At 43.4% G+C, this 20,037-nt stretch overlaps 1 protein-coding gene across 25 annotated transcripts in view; it reads left to right on the top strand.

Moving 5' to 3' along the window:
• Positions 1-20,037, top strand: part of Mhc (myosin heavy chain) — a 32,441-nt gene that overhangs the window by 9,375 nt on the left and 3,029 nt on the right. For 5 of the 25 annotated variants that reach the window (XM_090155105.1, XM_090155106.1, XM_090155126.1 and 2 more), the window contains exons 11-28: positions 1,821-2,078; positions 2,156-2,305; positions 3,582-3,752; positions 4,101-4,443; positions 4,537-4,586; positions 6,190-6,277; positions 8,063-8,180; positions 8,738-8,858; positions 11,363-11,499; positions 11,598-11,679; positions 13,401-13,655; positions 14,360-14,488; positions 14,571-14,780; positions 14,870-15,106; positions 17,637-17,947; positions 18,535-18,613; positions 19,513-19,758; positions 19,825-20,021. In XM_090155105.1, coding sequence (XP_090011231.1) covers positions 1,821-2,078; positions 2,156-2,305; positions 3,582-3,752; positions 4,101-4,443; positions 4,537-4,586; positions 6,190-6,277; positions 8,063-8,180; positions 8,738-8,858; positions 11,363-11,499; positions 11,598-11,679; positions 13,401-13,655; positions 14,360-14,488; positions 14,571-14,780; positions 14,870-15,106; positions 17,637-17,947; positions 18,535-18,613; positions 19,513-19,758; positions 19,825-20,021 — 3,182 coding nt within the window. Of the gene's footprint in view, positions 1-1,342; positions 1,447-1,820; positions 2,079-2,155; positions 2,306-2,689; positions 2,861-3,581; positions 3,753-4,100; positions 4,444-4,536; positions 4,587-4,928; positions 5,017-5,394; positions 5,483-5,838; positions 5,927-6,189; positions 6,278-8,062; positions 8,181-8,737; positions 8,859-9,820; positions 9,942-10,508; positions 10,627-11,362; positions 11,500-11,597; positions 11,680-13,400; positions 13,656-14,359; positions 14,489-14,570; positions 14,781-14,869; positions 15,107-17,636; positions 17,948-18,534; positions 18,614-19,180; positions 19,260-19,512; positions 19,759-19,824; positions 20,022-20,037 lie in introns of all 25 variants that reach the window. The other 20 variants (XM_090155109.1, XM_090155110.1, XM_090155124.1 and 17 more) reach the window with 16 other exon arrangements.

Below are 20,037 nucleotides of genomic sequence, written 5' to 3'. Positions count from 1 at the left end.
CTTTCGAAATGCCAGTGCCCCCCACAACCCTTTCGAAATGCCAGTGCCCTCGAGACAATTCCTGCCCGATATCCCCCTGCCCGGTTTGGCAAACCCTCGTGGAAATCAAACATCGGCATTCCTGGCGCTGTTTTGAGAAGTCCTCGATTTGCAAAGTACTACTGGCGGTACGACCCCAACTCCCCTTTCTTTTCGTTCACTGCGAATAAGCGTCGCCTCGTATAGTATCGTACTTTGTACTCCCCGCGATAGTGATCCGAAGCAGTCTTTAAAAAAAACGAACCCATACCGAGCTGAACCAATCCCTATAGGAATCATTTAACCCTTAAAAGCCGAACAATACCAACCGTAAAGGGAATGACCAATACCTAATCCCCCGATATCAAAAAATGACGAGTATTACCTTCGGGAACCGAAATTTTGACCAGACACCGCATGTTCCTTAGTGTAAGATCTGTCTAGAACTCAAATATCGCCGCATTCCAGCAATTCTTCGAAACAGGAACCATCACTCTAGAATGTCAGACCCACCAACCGAGACTTTTTCGGAACTGGAATGTTGATGATCCCGCTCTTCCCCATCTTCCCGCCCCTCTAATAGCAATGCTCCTTCTCGACGGATCGGTAATTACCGACTACTACTACGTGTCCCAAGGTAAAACCGAAATCCCAATGTTAATGACGGTGAAGAGATGGAGTTGACCGGCGTGAGTCCCTTTCTACGGAACAGAAACCGCAATAGTCAAAGCACCAATAACTCTCTCTTCGTTATAATCAACCTTTCAAACTCTGGATAATACTTTAACTTCAAAGTCACCAATATATCCCAACTATCATTTCCCGTAGTTTTCTTTTAGTGGTGGTAGAGTTAGTCTTTTTGGAATAACCCTCTTCTAGTAATTCCAAGGCCGGTTATTTTAGAAACTCTCGTCGAAAGTCGTTGATATCCTCAGAGCGAAAGACGATCACGGAATCGTAACGTAATCACTTCGATCAAACCAATTACCAAGTCCCTCCAACCCTACCGTTAACCGTTTCGTAGAGTAGAATCGCAAACCACCTCAGCAGCCCTGGGTCGACATTCACCCTAATCACCAAAAGGCGAAGGTCAACTTATATTAATCTTAATACATTTATTTCTTACACAATATATCAATCTAACCAAAATGCTAATCAAGCGTTAAGCTTTCTAAGTACGCCGCTCTCTCTTTTAACCAACCATCAAATCCCGACGCTCCGATAAATTGGACTAACTTTCGATTCCCCGCGACCACCTCAATCGAACCCCAGTGAGTCCTCTGATGACATTTCCTCCTTCCTTTTTCTCGAATCCGATGATCAGAAACGCTGCTGCTCGGTAACGACATCACGAAATACCACTATGTGTCTCAGGGTAAGACCAAAATCGAAGGCTTAGATGACGGAGAAGAGATGTTGAACACAGACGTAAGTTCGATGTCTGTAAAATGACTTCGGCTTTGGAATTCTCGCTAACGCTTCGTAGACTATACTGTCCGGAACAAATTATCCGTTTTTGCGTGTACAGTTTTTGTCTTTTTCGTATAACGCTTTATGTTTTAAACGTCACGCGGATCGAACCGAACTAACAATCTAAAATCCCTATTCGCGAATCGACTAACGATGTCTCTTTTTACTAAACGTTCGTCGTTGCTTTGGTCATTTTGAAAACGGCGTAAATGATTTGTACATGATGAGAAGTACCGTTTCTGGGTGTGAAAGTGCGAAAATGTTAAAGGGTCGCGTGGTGCTCAATTTTACGTTTCTAATTGTCGTCCGAAATTCGCGTTCCTCCAAATCAGAACGCTTTCGACGTCTTGGGTTTCAACGAGGAAGACAAGAACAATTGCTACAAGATCACCGCCGCCGTCATGCACATGGGTGGAATGAAGTTCAAGCAGAGGCCCCGAGAAGAGCAGGCCGAGCCCGATGGTACCGAAGCCGGTGAGAAGATCTCTCACTTGTTGGGTCTCAACGCCGCCGACCTTTACAAGAATTTCGTTAAGCCGAGGATCAAGGTCGGTAATGAATTCGTCACCCAAGGCAGGAGCATGGTGCAAGTACGTACTCTCTATTTTTGCGTTTCTCGTCCTTTACGTTCCGTACTTAACGATGTGGCGTTTCTTCCCGAAAACAGTGTCAGTACTCTATGGGTGCTTTGGCTAAGGCCATGTTTGACAGAGTTTTCAAGTGGCTCGTCAAACGTTTGAACGTCACCCTCGACACCCAACAGAAACGTCAGCATTTCATTGGTGTACTGGATATCGCTGGTTTTGAGATTTTCGACGTGAGTCCGATTCCATTACTTAACTCACTTTTTAGCTTAACGATTGCGGGTTTATCTTAAGCGCGGCATTGCCATAGATGAAGCGCGTCTTACCTATAGCGCTGGCGAATAAACGCGTTTTAGTGGAATCTTAAAAGATCTACGTTGGAAACGTCGCTACCCTTCAGCACTTCAAGCCGTTTAAGCCTAAGAAACACTTTCCACTCTCCAATTTCCCACAGCATGTTCTATCCTCCCAATTGAGACCTATACACTTTCAAACCTAATTTATTCCGCCCGTTCCGAGGACATTTATCTTTCCAAATATATTCTTTGGACTTTGCCCAAACGCTTTCCCTCCGAATTTAAACCTTTTTTTGCCTTTGACCATTCTTTTCCGAATAGTTCAATAGTTTTGAGCAACTTTGTATTAACTTCACGAACGAGAAACTGCAACAATTCTTCAACCATCACATGTTTGTACTGGAGCAAGAGGAGTACAAACGCGAAGGTATCGATTGGGAGTTTATCGATTTCGGCCTTGATCTGCAAGCTTGTATCGAGTTGATCGAGAAGGTAGGATAACTCACTCCGCGCGCGTACATGGTCGCTAACGAGTGCCATACTAAAACAGGCCTAGATAGTGAACCGGTGCACGAGCCAAGTAATAAGCGACTAACATTCTAAGCGACAGACGGCAGGATTTTCTATTACGTTAGTGACTTACATTTTACTAACTCTAAATCGTAATACGGCTTAACATTTTGGTTTTCACTTTTTTTTCTCTACCTAATTCTTCTGCCTCTCCTTTATTTGACAAATATTTCATTGAACCGATTCCTCCTACAATATACGTACCGATCAAAAAATGAACCCGCACACACGCAATCGAACCCTCCGATCGAAACCACGACATCCCTCGTACAATATTGAACTCTTGGCCCTCAATCCATGTTGAATGACTCTTACCAATATCCGCTTGAAATCCACCCAAATATCAACGATTTTGGGCCCCTGACCCAATCCGCACAAACAATGACCGTTTCCGAATCTCTCGGCCACCCTTTTTTCAAATACCGTTTGGCCATATTAAACGAATGCGCCCCATAAAAAAAAAACAAACAAATCCAATTGTGAAACCCCCAAAAATATCCAAAATGTCGCCCATCCGTGCGACTCAAAATCGCGCTGTCTCTCTCTTCTATCCGCCTTGTACGCTATCTCGAATGGCGAAACCACGCACCAAATTCCATATTTATACCCGCCTCTGGTACCTACCGAATTTGCCGATATACAGTTCAACGGTTTCGAGCAACTGTGTATCAACTTCACCAACGAGAAGTTGCAACAATTCTTTAACCATCACATGTTCGTCTTGGAGCAAGAGGAATACAAGAAGGAAGGCATTCACTGGGAGTTTATCGATTTCGGCATGGACTTGCAGGCCTGTATCGAACTGATCGAGAAGGTAAAACAACCACTCCCCCTTACGCGAAGTACCCGAACGCGTATTTTGGAATGAAAAACGCCATTTCTCCTACTCGGACCCTCAAATCCCGCGGCATTTCTCGAACCTTTTTGGGATCAATGGGGTTATATAAAGGACAACCTACCAAAGGGAGGAATCGAATTTTGAAAATTTATAATTTTAATTACGTAGAAAATTAGGAAAGCTTGATGACTACTAACAAACCAAACATTCTAATATCATTATAGTTTTATAATGTATCCGTCGGCGGAAGGTTTATATCTACGGATCCTTTCTGATGATTTTTTTTCTTTTGCGTTTCCTTTTTCCTTTCATAAACGCGCTTAGCCTATGGGTATCCTCTCCATTCTTGAGGAAGAGAGTATGTTCCCCAAGGCTACCGACAAGACCTTCGAAGAGAAGTTGAAGAATAACCACTTGGGCAAGTCCCCCAACTTCGAGAAGCCCAAACCACCGAAGCCCAACCAGCAAGCCGCTCACTTCTCCATCCGCCATTACGCCGGTACCGTCCCTTACAATCTAACTGGATGGCTCGAGAAGAACAAGGATCCCTTGAACGATTGCGTCGTCGATCAATTCAAGCACGGATCCAACAAGTTGTTGGTAGAGATCTTTGAAGACCATCCTGGTCTCGGCACTGAAGACAAGGGAGCCGCTGGTGGCAAGGGAGGTAAGATGATCACTCTCGATACCAACGTCTACCATCGCGCTGCTATTTATATTTATTTATTAAATATTACTTTTCTATTTTTTCTAATCCCAGGTGGAAGGAAGAAGGGTTCCGGTTTCCAGACCGTATCCGGTTTGTACAAGGTAAAGACTTTGTTTTTCAATTCGCGTCGCGAAATATTTCGCTTCGACACGCGATTATAAAATATTAACTCTACTCAGCACCGTAACCAGGATTTGATTTCAGGGTGGGCACGCAATGGAAACAAATAAAAAAATAAAAAAATGTACATACAACCATACGGTCCAGGGTGGGCACGGCCCGACCGCCCCCCCCCCCCTGGTTACGGCCCTGACTCTACTATAGAATAGTAATCTTAATCTTTAGGTAATTTAAAGCAGTCGTATGCCGCGTAAACGATTACTTAAGCTTAGTTGTATTTTATATCGAGTTACGAAGCGGGCTTTGATTTTTCGCCTTTGTAGGAGCAACTACAGAAGTTAATGACGACTCTGAGAATGACCCAACCTCATTTCGTTCGTTGTATCATTCCTAACGAATCCAAAACCCCAGGTATTCCACACCCGAATTCCTTTCCTCACTTGATCCTATCTCCAAAAGACACGAAACCGCATTCCCGAACACCTAATACCCGTAGAAACCTTTAGTCGAAATACCTTTTTAATAGTCAACGACACTCGAACGAATACGAACGATAAACCAATAAAACCAAAATCGATCGTAATAGCGTATGGTTTGGCTGCGTAGTTGTTAGCCACTAGCGTCGTGATCGAAATGATTCTTGGAACGAATCGTTTCGATACTCGACTATTTGATTGTATATTCGTTAACGCTTGCGAAGGATACGGAGACACGAATTTGGTTCTGTATTAACACCAACTTTCTGTTTCTTACTACCACCTATCCTTTTCCCGTCGCACTAAAACGTAGGAGCAATTGCACAAGTTGATGGCCACTCTCCACTCCACCCAACCACATTTTGTCCGATGTATCATCCCCAACGAGAGTAAAACTCCAGGTACTACCATCCCTGTCAAACCAGCTCCGACTCTTCCATAGAATTCCATACCCATTAAATCCCAACCTCGAACATTACACTATACACACCAATAGTTGAATTTCTACTCTGTCCCTGAGAATTGACCCCACCCCTTGGCACACTCCCACCAAATCCGAGCCTCGATTAGAAAGTATCTTACAAACGAATCTTTACCCTTCTCTTCCCTTCGACGATTCAATTTGAACGGAGACAAGTATAGGGAAGCTCGGCGTCTTGAAAATATGACTAGCTTCACTGGTTTATATTATAACTCTCTTTACAATTTTCTTCCTTTGGTCCTTTTCTCTCTTGCCCGAATAAACCCGACTTCGTAGGAGCAATTGAACAAGTTGATGTTCACTCTGCACTCCACCCAACCACATTTCGTTCGATGCATCATCCCCAACGAGAGTAAAACTCCAGGTACTCCACCGTTTCGAAAAACCACCCTTGTTTTTTTTAATCTCCCGAACACCTCATTACGTACACATCAACCCGACAACGCTAGGTCAATCTCGATATCCCCGACATTCTCACGACTTCGAAGAGTCACGTCAAATTAAGCCTAAATCTTTCAAGAGCGGTTTCGGATCCGTTAGTGGTCCGACCGTCGTACGCGTCGTCGGACCGCTGTTCCAACCGTTTATTAAATCTACTCCTTTTTTTGCGTCCCACCAACTTTATAGGAGCAATTGAACAAGTTGATGACCACTCTGCATTCGACTCAACCTCATTTCATTCGTTGTATTATCCCCAACGAAACTAAGACCCCAGGTAAAGAAACACGGACCCCCTTTGGCCCCTGGCTCTCCGAGAAAACCCCTCTCTCTTTGAATCTCTCTCTAGGCACGCCCGTGCTCAAAATCCTCGTGATCACGCATCGGCACCCATTCCGGAGTCTTTCTGTGAAAGATCTTCGCTCTTACTCTCCCATGACTTGGACCCCCCGAATTTCCCCGATTGGAACGCCACTATCTCTTACCACCAATTTAGAAACGAATTAATCTTTCCACGAGTCTTTCTTAAGCACCGACCACCCGCAGACCAGAATGATACCAACCCGTACTCGGTCAAATCTCGACCCAAGTGCATATTCCTCGAGGTATTGCTGTCGGAACGACAACCCCGCGGAGAAATGCCACGTTTTTAATACCTAGCCTGTTTGCGATACTAGTTTAAGAAGTAGTCGTTCAATTTTGCACCGTTCATCGAGTAGTTTTAGAAATTGTCTAACTCGCTTGCCGTTTTCTTTTTCTCTCTTTTCTATTCCTTCGCTCTGTTTTTTTTTGTTTTGTCTCTTCCCTGTATATCATTTTTTGGTGCGCGTTTTTGCGTTATTTTTAAAATTTTTCGACGACTGACCATTTTGTCGGTCGGCCCGGCAAAATTCCACGAAGGAGCAACTGGGAAAGCTGATGACCACTTTGAAAAACACCGCTCCTCATTTCATCCGTTGCATCATTCCAAACGAAAGTAAAACGCCAGGTAATCTTAAATAGTCGTCTAAAGATTATTGGAACGTAAGAAGACGGTTTAACGAAAAACGCACCAAAAAGTTTCACTTTCTTTTGTTTTTTTTTATCTGTGACGTCACCCTAAACTTAAAAGGTTTTGTTTTGCGATTTTTTAAGTGTTTGCATCGTGCAATCGTCAACACCATACCACACCAAACCACACCAAATTCCACCTTGTTCAATTTTCTCTCTCCTTTAGAACATCGTGAGCCACACCACCACTATACCCGACACTTTTTCTCCTTAAGTTTGTTTTTTACCCTTTGACCCATACGCCAACCAACCAATTTAAATCACAACTGAGAATAGATCCTATAGATCCTAAACCGAACCCCAAATTAGTTTCTATGTCTTGATAAATTCGCATCGTGTGCCCAATAAGTTTTTTAGCTCCATTTTTGTGTTGAATTTTTGAGCCCATATCTCCAATGTTTTGATAGATTCCCAGTATACATCGTTTAATTCCTTTGTTAAAATTTACATTTTTGCATTTTGTGAATTTTTTTGTGAATATCTTTCTTCATCCCGGCAGAAATCGCGTTGGAACGAGGCACAAAATCCCATTTAATCCGCAACGATCCAAAAACAAAGCCCACGCGATGAAAATCCACCAATGCACACATTTTTCCACTGTTCAAAATGACCGTGCACTTTTCCACATCAAACCATTATTTTTTCGAAACCATAGTTACCCTATAAACACTCCAATGGTTCCAAACTTTTCAAAATAAACTGACCCAACATTTTCCGAACAATGAAAAACCAAACCATTATCTCATATTATCCATCCGAAAAAAAGCACACTTTATCCATATAAACACCAAATTTCACTCTCTTTTTTTGAGAAAATGCACAAACAATATCCAATTCCCATCCTTTTTTCTTATCATTTATTCTTTTATTTTTCTAAAAGGATGTCGTAACGCTTTCGAAAGCAAAGATTTCAGACTGAAATTGCGTTGAAAGTCGTTTACGTATTCCTCGAGATTTTTTATAAGTACTTTTATTAACTTTTTCTTTTGTAATTCGCGGCGGCGTTCTCCAGGTCTCATTGACTCTCACTTGGTCATGCACCAGCTTACTTGCAACGGTGTACTTGAGGGTATCCGTATTTGCCGTAAAGGTTTCCCCAACAGGATGCAATACCCCGACTTCAAGCAGCGGTAAGTTTCACACCCTCTTTTTTATCATCATCTATTCGCTTTTCTAAAAACAGATTTATCTTTTAAAACGAGGCGCTCCTAACATTTTTAGGCCTTAACCAAACTTTAGCTTTCGCTCTATACTACGGGTTCTTACTCTTTTTTTAATCATTTAGCCTATTAATTGAAAAACGAATCGATTTAACTTTTTGGCTTTAGCTTTAATTAATAATGTACTTGGCGACAATATTCTTAATCGCTTTGCCGTTTTTTTTTGGCGAAATAATATTTAATTGGGGGACTTTAATTAAAACTTTTGGGAATTATTAAACTTTCTCGGCTAAATACAAACTCGCTGGACGTAACAATTATTTTAAAGTTGGTTTAAATTTGAATTTATTTCGAATGGATTAACGTCTCTATATGGGTTTCGCCTCGAAAATCAGCGTGTCAAACAGGCGCTCAACGGTAGTTTATTTTCTCCCTGAACACGGACGCCATGTCTCATAGGCTGACCATTCAGATTCGAGTAGATTTTATGGCACAAATCTGAAACGTCTATAACCATTCGCGAACAGATACACTATCCTCGCTCCAACTGCCATTCCCCCGGGCTTCTGCGAAGCTAAAACCATCGCCGAAAAGGTCACCGAAGCCATTCAGTTGGACCCCAATGACTACAGATTAGGTCACACCAAGGCACGTATCTTAGGCGTCCAGCTTACCCCTTCAAGTCACCTCCAAACATTACCACCTCGAGCCGCCCCACCACCCCCCAACTACCCCCTTGACATTCTCAAGATCCCCGTTTTACCCTCAGGATACCAAAATCAAACTAGACCCAGTCTTTTTGTTTTCAAATCGCCCAGAGAAAATCTTTTCCAATCGAATCTTCCTCCCGTTAGTCGCTGAGATAACTTTTTGTCGATCATTTTGAGTATGGTAAGTCCGTAAACTGTTTTTTTTTAACCCCGTACGTTTTTTCCGAATACCCTCGAATACCCACCAATCCACGTGTTACGAAATACATTTTAATCGATCTCTCCAAAACACTGAAACAAATTCCCTCATTTTTTGCATTTGGTTTGAATCCTCCCTGAAATGGTTTATAGCGTTTGCGACGATGGAGGGATAGCTCGATAGTCCGCGTTTCAATTGTCTGATGGATATTTAGATATGGTATCCTGGCAGCCATAGACGTGAACCAAGAGGGCGTGGACGATAGAACCGCCACGGACTTAGCGATAAAGGCGGCTAACCTCGACCAAATCGAGTTTCGGTTCGGTAGATCAAAGGTACGTTCCAACTCCGCGACAGTTAGAGCTAAAATATTCGTTTGATGTCGTATACGGTGACGTTTCCTCGTGTAGATCACGCTCGATTGTCTACGTCCGATGGTACACTTTTGTCTACGTTTATTTCGGAGAAATGTCGCGAATCGCGCGGGAGACGGGAATTATTGGGGTAGCCTTTTCTTCTATATTTTTCTCCGCTTTGGTTTGCTGCCTTTTTAATCATTTTCTATTTTGCGACTTTGGTTTTCATTTTGACATAAATGATTTTCCGTACCTTCGTATTTTATATTTAATATTTTGTAACACATGATCTTGGGCGGTTGAAAATTTTTGTTTTCCACACTTTTTGTAAAATGGCGTATATAGCTACGCTATTCTGGCACCAACCTGTCTACCCAAAGGCTTTATCGAGGCCAAACCAGCCACCGAAAAGTTGATGGATGCCATCAAGTTGGATGCCGGAGATTTCCGTTTAGGAAATACGAAGGTAATAAAAGGAGGAACGATAGAACCGACAGCCTCTGATAGAATTAGGGAGCAAACCCCTCGAAGTAGATTAGAATAATGGTCGACACGTTGGGCGAGAAGCTACGACTTAGAACGGGCTTTTTAAGCTTTCGCTGGAAACGATTTTGGTGACTTTCTTAAAATACGCATGTCATTTATTTTTAATTCACTCGGAAGCATGATTAACTCGAACGGGTTTAATTTAAAGGGACGGAAAACTCGCTTCGAAAAGTCTTCGCTTAAGGCGGGCTTTCGTTAATGGGTTTGAAGGGATTTTACCGTTCCTTTAAAATAAGTATGTTTATTCCATATTGTCCGTGAAGCATGCCGCTTTCTTTTTCGTGTATCCTAGCAGTTGAAACTCGATCGAGCTTAGCGCTTTTCGAATAAAAAAAACCGCGGCGTAACGTCAGGATAGTACTCTAAATCGTAACGATCTCGGTCGAGATTGTAACGATTTAGCTGGGAGTGTGGGTAGGAGCTTCCATTCTGGCCAGAGTTTCGACTGTACCTTTGTTTGGCGTGTGTTTCTCTTCCCTCTATATAGATACGCTGTTCTCAGTCCGTCGTTGAATAGTGAGTTTTTGGGAGGTCGGGCAGCCAGTGAGAGAATCGTGGCTGCGGCTGCGCTCGACCCCAAAGACTATCGGTTTGGGGAAAATAAGGTAATTTCGAAACAGGATATATCAAAAATCTAATTGGCTATCTTTGTCTTTAATCGATTATTTCGCTACCGTTATTTTCAATTTTTATTTTTCTCTACAAATTTTGGGGTGGTTTTGATCAGAATAGGGAAAAAAATAATTTCACTCGCTGCCCAACTCTTTTTGTCAAACTTTTTGTTTTTGGCGCTTCTAAATTTTTGGCTGCTGTTTTTTACACGCTGCTTTTTAATTTTAAATCGTAGGTGACGTTATGACGCTATTATTTTGTACCCCTCTTTAGATAAACATGCATTTTGTTTTGTTTTCGTGTCTTTTTCTCTACCCCTTTGCACTACTAGTTTTTTTAGTCTTAGAAATTTTAAAGCAAAATTATATGATAAAAAGCTCAGCTGCTAACGCTCTCGCCCCAAAAGATCACGATGAAAAAGGTACGTTATTAAAGACAAAAAACCTCTATCCAAAACCACCCCTACTCTTACCAAGATGCCCTCCCAGAATTTTTATATTTTGATTTTAAAATTTTTTTAAATATTTTTCCGTAATTTTTCTTGCACCAAAACTGTGGCGCGTTTGACTTTTGAAAAACCATTTTACATTTAAACGTTAGAAATTTTCAAATTTGGTGCAAGTGAAATGAAATACTTTTATAAATACATTTCTAATTAGACGTAATGTTTTTGGGTTTCCGTTTCGTCGTTGTTTCCTATCCTTCGTTCTTTGGGTTCGATTCGAATAGATTTTCTTCCGCGCTGGTGTCTTGGGTCGTCTTGAAGAGTTGCGTGACGAGCGTTTGAGCAAGATCATCACCTGGTTGCAATCCTGGATTCGTCTTTACCAATCCAAGAAGAATTTCCAGAAGTTGAAGGAACAAAGGTAAGGGATCTTCGACATTTTTTACCTTTGAAACTAATCTAGATGGTCGTTATCGTAATCGCTAACGGCGAAATCGCATTTTTTTAATCTTTCGCTAGAGTTGCCCTCATCGTTATCCAACGCAACTTGCGCAAGTTCTTGCAGCTCCGCAACTGGATGTGGTGGAAATTGTACTCCAAGGTAAAACAAATCTCGCCGAGCTTTCAACCCCATTTCGGCTCGAGCGCTTTCGGAGTTTTCGTTTTCTTTGGACGAAGAATTAATGAATCGCTCCAATTTGGCACCGTGTCAAGAAGAAAGAGTACGAAGGGTATAGCTTTCTCGGTTCCGCGTTACTTTTCAACTCATCCGAGGAGTCATTTCGATGATGAGAAAGAAACGCTGTTCCAATTTTTATTTCGTCCTAATGCTCTTTTAATAACCTATCCGACGCGTAGAACCACTTGACACGATTTGTCACTCCGCGAATACTGAACTCTGAGTAGGCCAACTTTAAATCGCGCTTTTGTCGTCGGCCAACTCTCAGCTAGAGGCCTATTTAGGGCAGCTACCGTCATTTCGAGTCGAAAGTAACCTCGCAAAAAGTGAACTATCGTCGAGCGATCTATATTCGTCAAGGATCGCGGTTCCTCTTATCCATCTTTCGCCCCTTTTTTTAAACGCGTTTTGAAAGATAAAGAATTGGACAGAGTCGGTAGAACCTTGGGTTTTGCGCTTATTTTTATAAAGCCTGATGTAGGTTTAACGAGAGCGGAATGATGGCGGCAGACGCCCGGGTACGAGACATTTTTTCGCGTCGCGTCTTTGAAACTCATATTTTTTCGAGCCAACCATTCCGAGTGCCAGTTATAAAGGGGTTTCTCGTTTCACTTTGGAAGCGGTTCCAAATTTAAGTAGCCCGGTTCTCTTTCTCCGAAGGCAGGTAGAGAGGAGAGAGTTTCCCAAAAGGGATAGTAGATAGACGAGGGGAGGAACTGAGGTACCCGTATTGCCAAAAAGGAGATGAGAGAGAGAGAGGCCTACCTTGGAAAGCGTCTAATAGCGTGGGTGGTGAAGCTAGAAAACGTAACAAGACGACTTTTGATGATAAAGTGACGAGGGATCCCCCCCACCCTTTCCCCCTGACATCTCTGGGATGGCGAAGAGGGAGATTATTTCGGTAGGCAGGGGGACCCGGAGGAGAGGGAGCAGCTGGGGGTTCCCTTCTTCGCGATTGGTTCTAGTTACGGGGTCCGACGTCACCTTCTCTTTCGAGATTTTTATGACAACCCTAGCTCCCGGAATGATTCTCGATCACTTTGACGAATTTAGAGGCGCGAGTTCTACACGGTAGAGTGGCCTGCGTCTGCTGAGTGGCGGCCCGGCCGACCCGAGCTTCTCGAAATCGGAATATTAAGTCTCTCGCACGCTCTTCTTCTTTTCATCGTCGTCTTTCAATCTTTTATTTTTGGGAAGAAGCCGATAGTATTTTTCAAACGAATATTTTTTTTATCCGCGAGCGATTTCTTTTTTCGATATAAGAATATAGAAAGTTATTTTTGATATTTTTGTACGCGTTTTGCGAAAATCAACGACATTTTAACGACGTCGGTTTCGCTTTTGACGAGAAGTAACTTATACAAGAAGGAGAAGACGCGTTCGTGTCATTAGGAGCCACGAGAGAGAGGAATATTCCGATATCAGTTTCATAACGCGCTTTCGAATCCGAAAAAGCGAAGTTTTCGTCCGCGATCGCGTCGAGTCCGAAGTAGTTCGTCCAAAGCCTCACCATAGCTACCGAAAGCGCTCCCCGCAAAAGCAAGAAGAAGATGGCGGAAGCGGTGGCCGAATCGGCCGCTATGATGGTCAACGACATCGATTACGGAACGACTTACGAAAACGGTTCTTCCGATAATTCGCAGGTCAAGCCTTTGCTCACCATGGCCAAGGTTGAGGACGAGCTCAAGGCTCTCGAAGAGAAGGTCAAGGCGGAGCACGAGGCTTTCTTGAAGGAGGAGAAGCTCAGGAAGGAGTTGGAGGCTCAGAACCTTAAGTTGATCCAGGAGAAGAACGAGATGTTTGGCAGGCTGGAGAGCGAGAGGTCTGGATCCGGCGATCTCGAGGAGAAACTCCAAAGGGTCATCACCCAGAAAACCGATCTCGAAGGACAGCTTTCGGTAAGGCGACTTATTTTTATTTCACTCGTTTTATCGCGACGGGTAAGCCTAAGAATCTCGCTGAAAAAGTAACCCAAAATATCGATAACGAAAGTCGGATAGTTTTAACCCCGTCACTTTTCCAATTGGAATCCAAAATTAAATTCCTTTGCCGTTTTAGGAAGCCGAAGAGAGGACAGAGTTTAGTCGTTCGCTTAATTTAGTCGCGAGGGAGAGGAATGTCCGGGAAACTGTCATCTTTGTGAACAGGTGTGGTTTGCCATATGTCAGGCACGTCTCGCGACATAACGACGCAAATAGCGCGACAGTCATTCGCGAGTGCAATCGTTCTGCCAAGAATATGTTATTCCCGCAAGTACGCGCGTCTTGGAGAAAAAATACCGTGAAAAGGTCCTTTCTTCGATTAAAAATTTTCAAAAAAAGGGGAATATAATTTGGGAGCGATCCAATTCTCCTGGATCTAAAAATCGACGTGTTTGAAAAGAGGATTTTAATCCGAAGGCGCTTAAAAATAGAAATTAATTTTTATAGTTGATATCCCTTTAACTAGCTCATCTCTTAAACGAGACAGATGCCCTTCTAAGCCCAGACTATCGCTATCGTTTCGATCAAATCATTAACTCTCAATAGCGAAATTAGAATCACGATTAGCTAAAAATCATTAGCTCTTTAGTAATGGACCGTATCAACGTACTTTAAATTAGGATTTGCAAGACAGACTTTCCCACCAAGAGGATGCTGGTCAATCCTTGAACCAGAACAAAAAGAAGTTGGAAGGAGAAGTCTCTGGCCTGAAGAAGGACATTGAGGACTTGGAACTCACCATTCAAAAGGTAGGCGGTCGCCAACGCGTTTCATTCGACACGCTAGGCTATAGCGGCTTACCAAAGCGCTTTTTCAAATCTTCTTCCGTAGGCTGAGCAAGATAAGGCCACCAAAGACCACCAAATCCGCAACTTGAACGACGAGATCGCCCACCAAGATGAGCTGATCAACAAGTTGAACAAGGAGAAGAAGCATTTGCAAGAGATCGGACAAAAGACCTCCGAAGATCTCCAGGCCTCCGAGGACAAAGTTAACCACCTCAACAAAGTTAAGGCCAAGTTGGAAACCACTCTCGATGAGGTAAGGTTGACCCTAAAATTTGGAGTAGAAATATTATTAGTGTTAAGTCGTTCTAACTCGATGGAAATGGTTTTCGCTAATGCCCGCAGCTCGAGGACCAATTGGAGCGCGAGAAGAAATTGCGCGCTGACATCGAGAAGACCAAGAGGAAAGTTGAGGGTGACGCCAAATTGGCTCAAGAGGCCGTCGCTGATCTCGAGAAGAACAAGAAGGAACTCGAGCAGACCATCCAAAGGAAGGACAAGGAAGTAGCCGCTTTGGCTGCCAAGCTCGAGGATGAGCAATCTTTGGTTGCTAAGCTCCAGAAACAGATCAAGGAGTTGCAGGTCAGTCATTCTTTCCCATTTTTCGAAGTGTTCTCGGATTCTCAAGCTTAGAAAACGACCTAAGACCGGCGTGATTTGGGTACTGTTTATTCGAGGCAGATTAAATCATTCCTAACCCAATAAACCAAACCATCAGTGTAAAATTGAATAAATGCAACAGTGTTTCTCAACTTTCGGGGTAAAAAAAGGATTTGTCGAAAAGTATAGCGGTATACGAAGGGGAGTGGAAGACAATTTTAGCCCAGTCGAGTTTACTAAAGATGAAGAGAAGCCGCCGCGACTGAAATACGTTTTCGATGAGACCGGGGGATGATATCCAAGCCATTTTGGATGACGTCCTAAAACCACAGCGCACCCGAAGGCGAAGGAGTAATTGCTCCATAGAGAGAGGCGAACCAAACTAGAAAGGCTAAATTTAGACGAATCTAGGTTTTTTGGGGGGGGATGTTTGTCGACATGGAGTGCAAAAAACGTGTTTCGGAGATTATACTCGAAAGTAGGGGCGAAAAACAAAATCGCTATCTTTTGAGTCAGTAAGCCTCAAAAATTGACATTTTGGCTCCGAGCTTAAACTAAAAGGCGTCTTCGTCTGTCCTCAAGAATAATAATTTTTAGACCTTTACTTTACCGAGTGACAACTGTGGAAATTAACGCGAGCTCTCCCGCCGGAAAAAGTAGAATTCTTGGGCCTTGTCGTCACTTTGATAGAGAAGGTAGATTTTATCATTTAGAAGTGAAGCATTCGCGACTTATTTTAGGCGAACGCGTCGAAGATGTATCTAATTGCTAGGGAATTCTTTCCCCATCATTCCCGAAGTCTAATTTGTTAGTGTCTATGTCGAAAGGCACATTGTTCCGCGTCTTGGCAGAAAAGCGAGATTGGAGATCTCACTCTTAAACGATCGCAATCTGCGTCTCTGTTTTGGTTCGCCCCCGCAGTTGATTAGTTAAGTTTGCTTTCTTTGGGACGTTTTTGACTTGGCCATCGCGCTCGACTCCAAACAGCTGAAAAGAACGGTTAAAAAAAAAGAGAAGGTTTTTATAGGATCTGGGGAAATATTCGAAATAAATTCCACGAGAAAAAGCAAACAGTCTCGCAAAAAAGGTTTATCCTATCTCGAGGGAAAACTCGTAGCTACCATAAACGGAGAGGCTGGGGTTCGCCATAGCCAGAGAGAGAGAGAGAGAGAGAGAGAGAGAGAGAGAGAGAGAGATGGATCTTGACATAGATTCTCTCCGCACGCGCGCTGTGGAAAAATGAATTCCTAAAAGCGCGAGTCCTCCACCCCCGCCATCCCGGCTCGGTTTCGTGATTCACCCCGAAGCAGCTGCCTGCCTTAAGTCTATTAAAAGTATCCGAGAGGGGGGAAGGCAGTCGACTAAGTCGTCACCTTTGAGAGATGGAAGGATAAAAAAGACTCGCTTTCGCGTCGTTGGCTGCGGAGTCATCTCTTTTGGAACTTTGGCCAAGTAAAGCAAACAGTCTTCGCGCTTCGTCTCGGAGCCGCTGGTCTCTTCGACTCTGAATCTGTTGGCCGGATCAGTTCTGCCAGCCGCGAGCTCCTCTCCTCATCGCGCCGAACCCGAACGAATGATTTGACAGTCGCTCTGATTGAGATACGAATTAGCTCTACGATAGCCCTTCGCCGATAGCGGCTCTTTTCCGCTTTCATTCGCAGTCGCGTTGCATTCCTAGTTTGAAAACTCTGTGATACCTTCCGATCGAACATGTCCGCCGAAAACTTAGTGATGAACGGAGTGGATGCTCCCACCGGCGTCGAGGCCGACCTCGTCGCCGAGGTCGTGCCGTCCGTTCGCAGCGAGCTGGCTTACAAGAGGGCTTCCTTGAAGGATAGAATCAACGAGGTTTTGTCCGAGCCATCCGAAGCCTCCAAGATCCGAGAGTCGCGTTTGAAAAGCGTCGGCGACATCCCCAAAAAAAGAAACGTTTCTCCGCCGGGTTCCGGGATCATTTTGCGCAAGACCGTCGGCGAAAACCTTTTGGACAGTACTTTCTATCCGTTGCTGAAGGGCCCTTACATGTCGCCTAGCTCCAGGCTCACCGCCACTAGCAAAAAAGTCATGCGTTTGGCCCAAGAACCGGTTTTCACCTCTTGTCCCAAAACCGTGCATTTCTTATACGAAGTAGGCCTTGTTCAAAATAATTCGGCTTTGCTTTGCAACTCGCTGACGATCAAAAGCTTCGGCATGAGAAAACGGTATGGTAAAATGCTTTTTAATACTACTTCACGCGGGTAAAAATGATTGCGGAATCTTAAATGTAAGAATTTTGCCACTAGGTACGAAACTCACTAGGTTAGTAACGGGCCTCGAAATAATCTAACGACTAACGTTCGGCTAGTTCGTAGCTCGAGAAATTTTAACTTGACTTTAATACGCCAGATCGAAAGCTTCAATTAACTTAGATTCGTTTTAAAAGCTTGTGAATTTCGCGAAACGCTACGGGTTCCGTTAAGGGGTCTAGTCACTGTGACTAATAATGTTGGACTGTTGGCTAATTCCGTAACAGGGCCGCATTGAAGAGCTCGAAGAAGAACTCGAAGCCGAGAGGCAAGCCAGAGCTAAGGCTGAGAAGCAACGCGCCGATCTTGCCCGCGAAATCGAGGAGTTGAGCGAGAGGCTCGAGGAAGCTGGAGGTGCCACTTCCGCCCAGGTTGACCTCAACAAGAGGCGAGAGGCCGAGATGGCCAAGTTGAGGCGCGACTTGGAGGAATCCAACTTGCAGCACGAAGGCGTCGTCTCCAACCTCAGGAAGAAGCACAACGACTCCGTGGCTGAGCTCACCGAACAAGTCGATGTCCTCAACAAACACAAGGCTAGGTAATGTCGAAAGCCTACGATTTCTACGCAGATTTATCTACTTTTAATTGGGGTCTTTTATTTAATTCTTAATTTTCACTAATGATTAATATTATCGTGGCTAATTTTGAGATAGAACTTGGGTTTATTCTAGAACGTAGGCCTAAATTTTTTATTTAACTCTTCATCGTAACACATTTAGCGATTAATAGCTTTCTAAATTTCGCCGTAGAATATTTTTTCCGCTTTAAATTGTAACAGCAATTACAAATTTAACCAAAATTACTAAAAGTTAATATCAGAAGTAAATGAACTCCATTTACTTCCGCTAATTTCATAACTATAATGTTTCGAAGATAGACGACGCTTTCGCAGCAATTTTTTGGTTTTTCTTTATTTTTATTTTATTTTTCAAACGCGGCTCTTTTTGAACAATTTTTTTTGACTTTGGGAAAATATTTTTGTCGCTTTTTGTTGTCGGCTTAAAATTATTTTGGCAGAATATTTTTAACTCGGCGATCTCTCTTTTTCTTATCTTTTTCTTCGCCATTTGCTCACTAACTATCTCTTCACTGCCGCTTCTTCGCTTTACATTTTATCGCTCTCAGACTCGAGAAAGAGAAATCTCAACTCAAGGGCGAACTCGATGATGTTCGCGCCAGCGTGGACCACGTTAACAAAGATAAGGTAAACGGAAGCTGGCGCCCGCAAAACCCTTTTTTGCATTACAAAAGCGAGGCTTTTTCATCCCGGGAAACTGAAAACCGAATGTACTGACTCGTACGTTGGCTAATTTCCAACTACGTGAGACACGGTTGGTTCGGTTTCCCCGCTGAAGAGAGTCTCGCTTGGTTCGATGTTCTGGCGCCTGCTTTGAGCTCGACGTACGTTCCGTCTACCTCGTATCTATTCATTCACTGTTGATGCAGTGCGTCTCTTTTTGTCACGATCTTTGCGTCTATTTCATTTTTATTTTTGCTCTATCCATTTTTTTGCTCGTCATGGCGCGTCTCTATCTTTTATTTTTTGGCATGTCCTCCTTTCTCGCCCAAGGCTGTACTGACAAACCGTAAACCACCACACCATCTCTCTTAGCTTCAGGAATACAATTAGAAATGTTTTAAGGGTACAGCCAAATCTTTTCCGCAAGAATCACGTTTTTTGTTTGTCCCATTTTTCTCTCTTCCTGTCAAAACCGTAAACGTTCCTTCGAAACTTCGCAATGGTTCGCCATATTTGTTTATGAATAAACAGAGTAGACAAAGAACGGGCGACCATTGGTGCCGAAGTTGAAGACCTAAGAGCCCTTTTGGACCATGCCAACAAGAACCAGGTAATTTGTGTCCGCATGTAGAATCCAGTCTACATTATCACTGTTAATCATAATCCCTGCCCCACTCCAGAAATTACGATGTTTTATGAATATATATGTATTTTGGATGCACGTTCGTTTGATGTGTCGTTGTTTGTAGAATCTAAATCGTAATTGAGTAGTTAAAAGTTGAGGTGTTTCGGTAATGTTTACTTTGGTGTCGTAATTACTATAGTAATTCTTACGCTATTCGTTGTTCGCGCGCTCTGTACAGGCTAATGCCGAGAAACAAGCCAAGCAATTGGAAGTTCAACTCTCCGACATTCAATCCAAATTGGACGAGTCCAACAGGACCTTGGGTGACTTTGATTCCGCCAAGAAGAAGTTGGCTCAAGAGAACTCCGACATGCAAAGGCAACTCGAGGAAGCCGAATCTCAAGTTAGCCAGCTTTCCAAACTTAAGAGCAGCTTGCAAGCCCAACTCGATGATGCCAGGAGGACCGCCGATGAGGAAGCCAGGGTAATTATCTTCAACTTTGAAAGTGAGGTTTTCAGGGGATCATCGAAGTGTGTTTTTTTTTCGTAGGAGCGCGCCAGTGTTATGGGCAAATTCCGTAACGTTGAGCACGACTTGGATGGTCTCCGCGAACAACTCGAAGAGGAGCAAGAAGCTAAGGCTGACCTCCAGAGGCAGTTGAGCAAGGCCAACGGCGAAGTGCAACAATGGCGCAGCAAATACGAGAGCGAAGGTCTCGCTCGTCTTGAGGAGCTCGAGGAATCCAGGTTAGTATTCGTGACT

Source organism: Leiobunum rupestre, chromosome 8, assembly GCF_980474605.1.
Source record: "Leiobunum rupestre chromosome 8, qqLeiRupe1.1.hap1, whole genome shotgun sequence".
NCBI classification, from domain to species: domain Eukaryota; kingdom Metazoa; phylum Arthropoda; class Arachnida; order Opiliones; family Sclerosomatidae; genus Leiobunum; species Leiobunum rupestre.
Note: the sequence above shows the minus strand (reverse complement) of the source record. Positions and strands in the feature narration are given on the sequence as shown.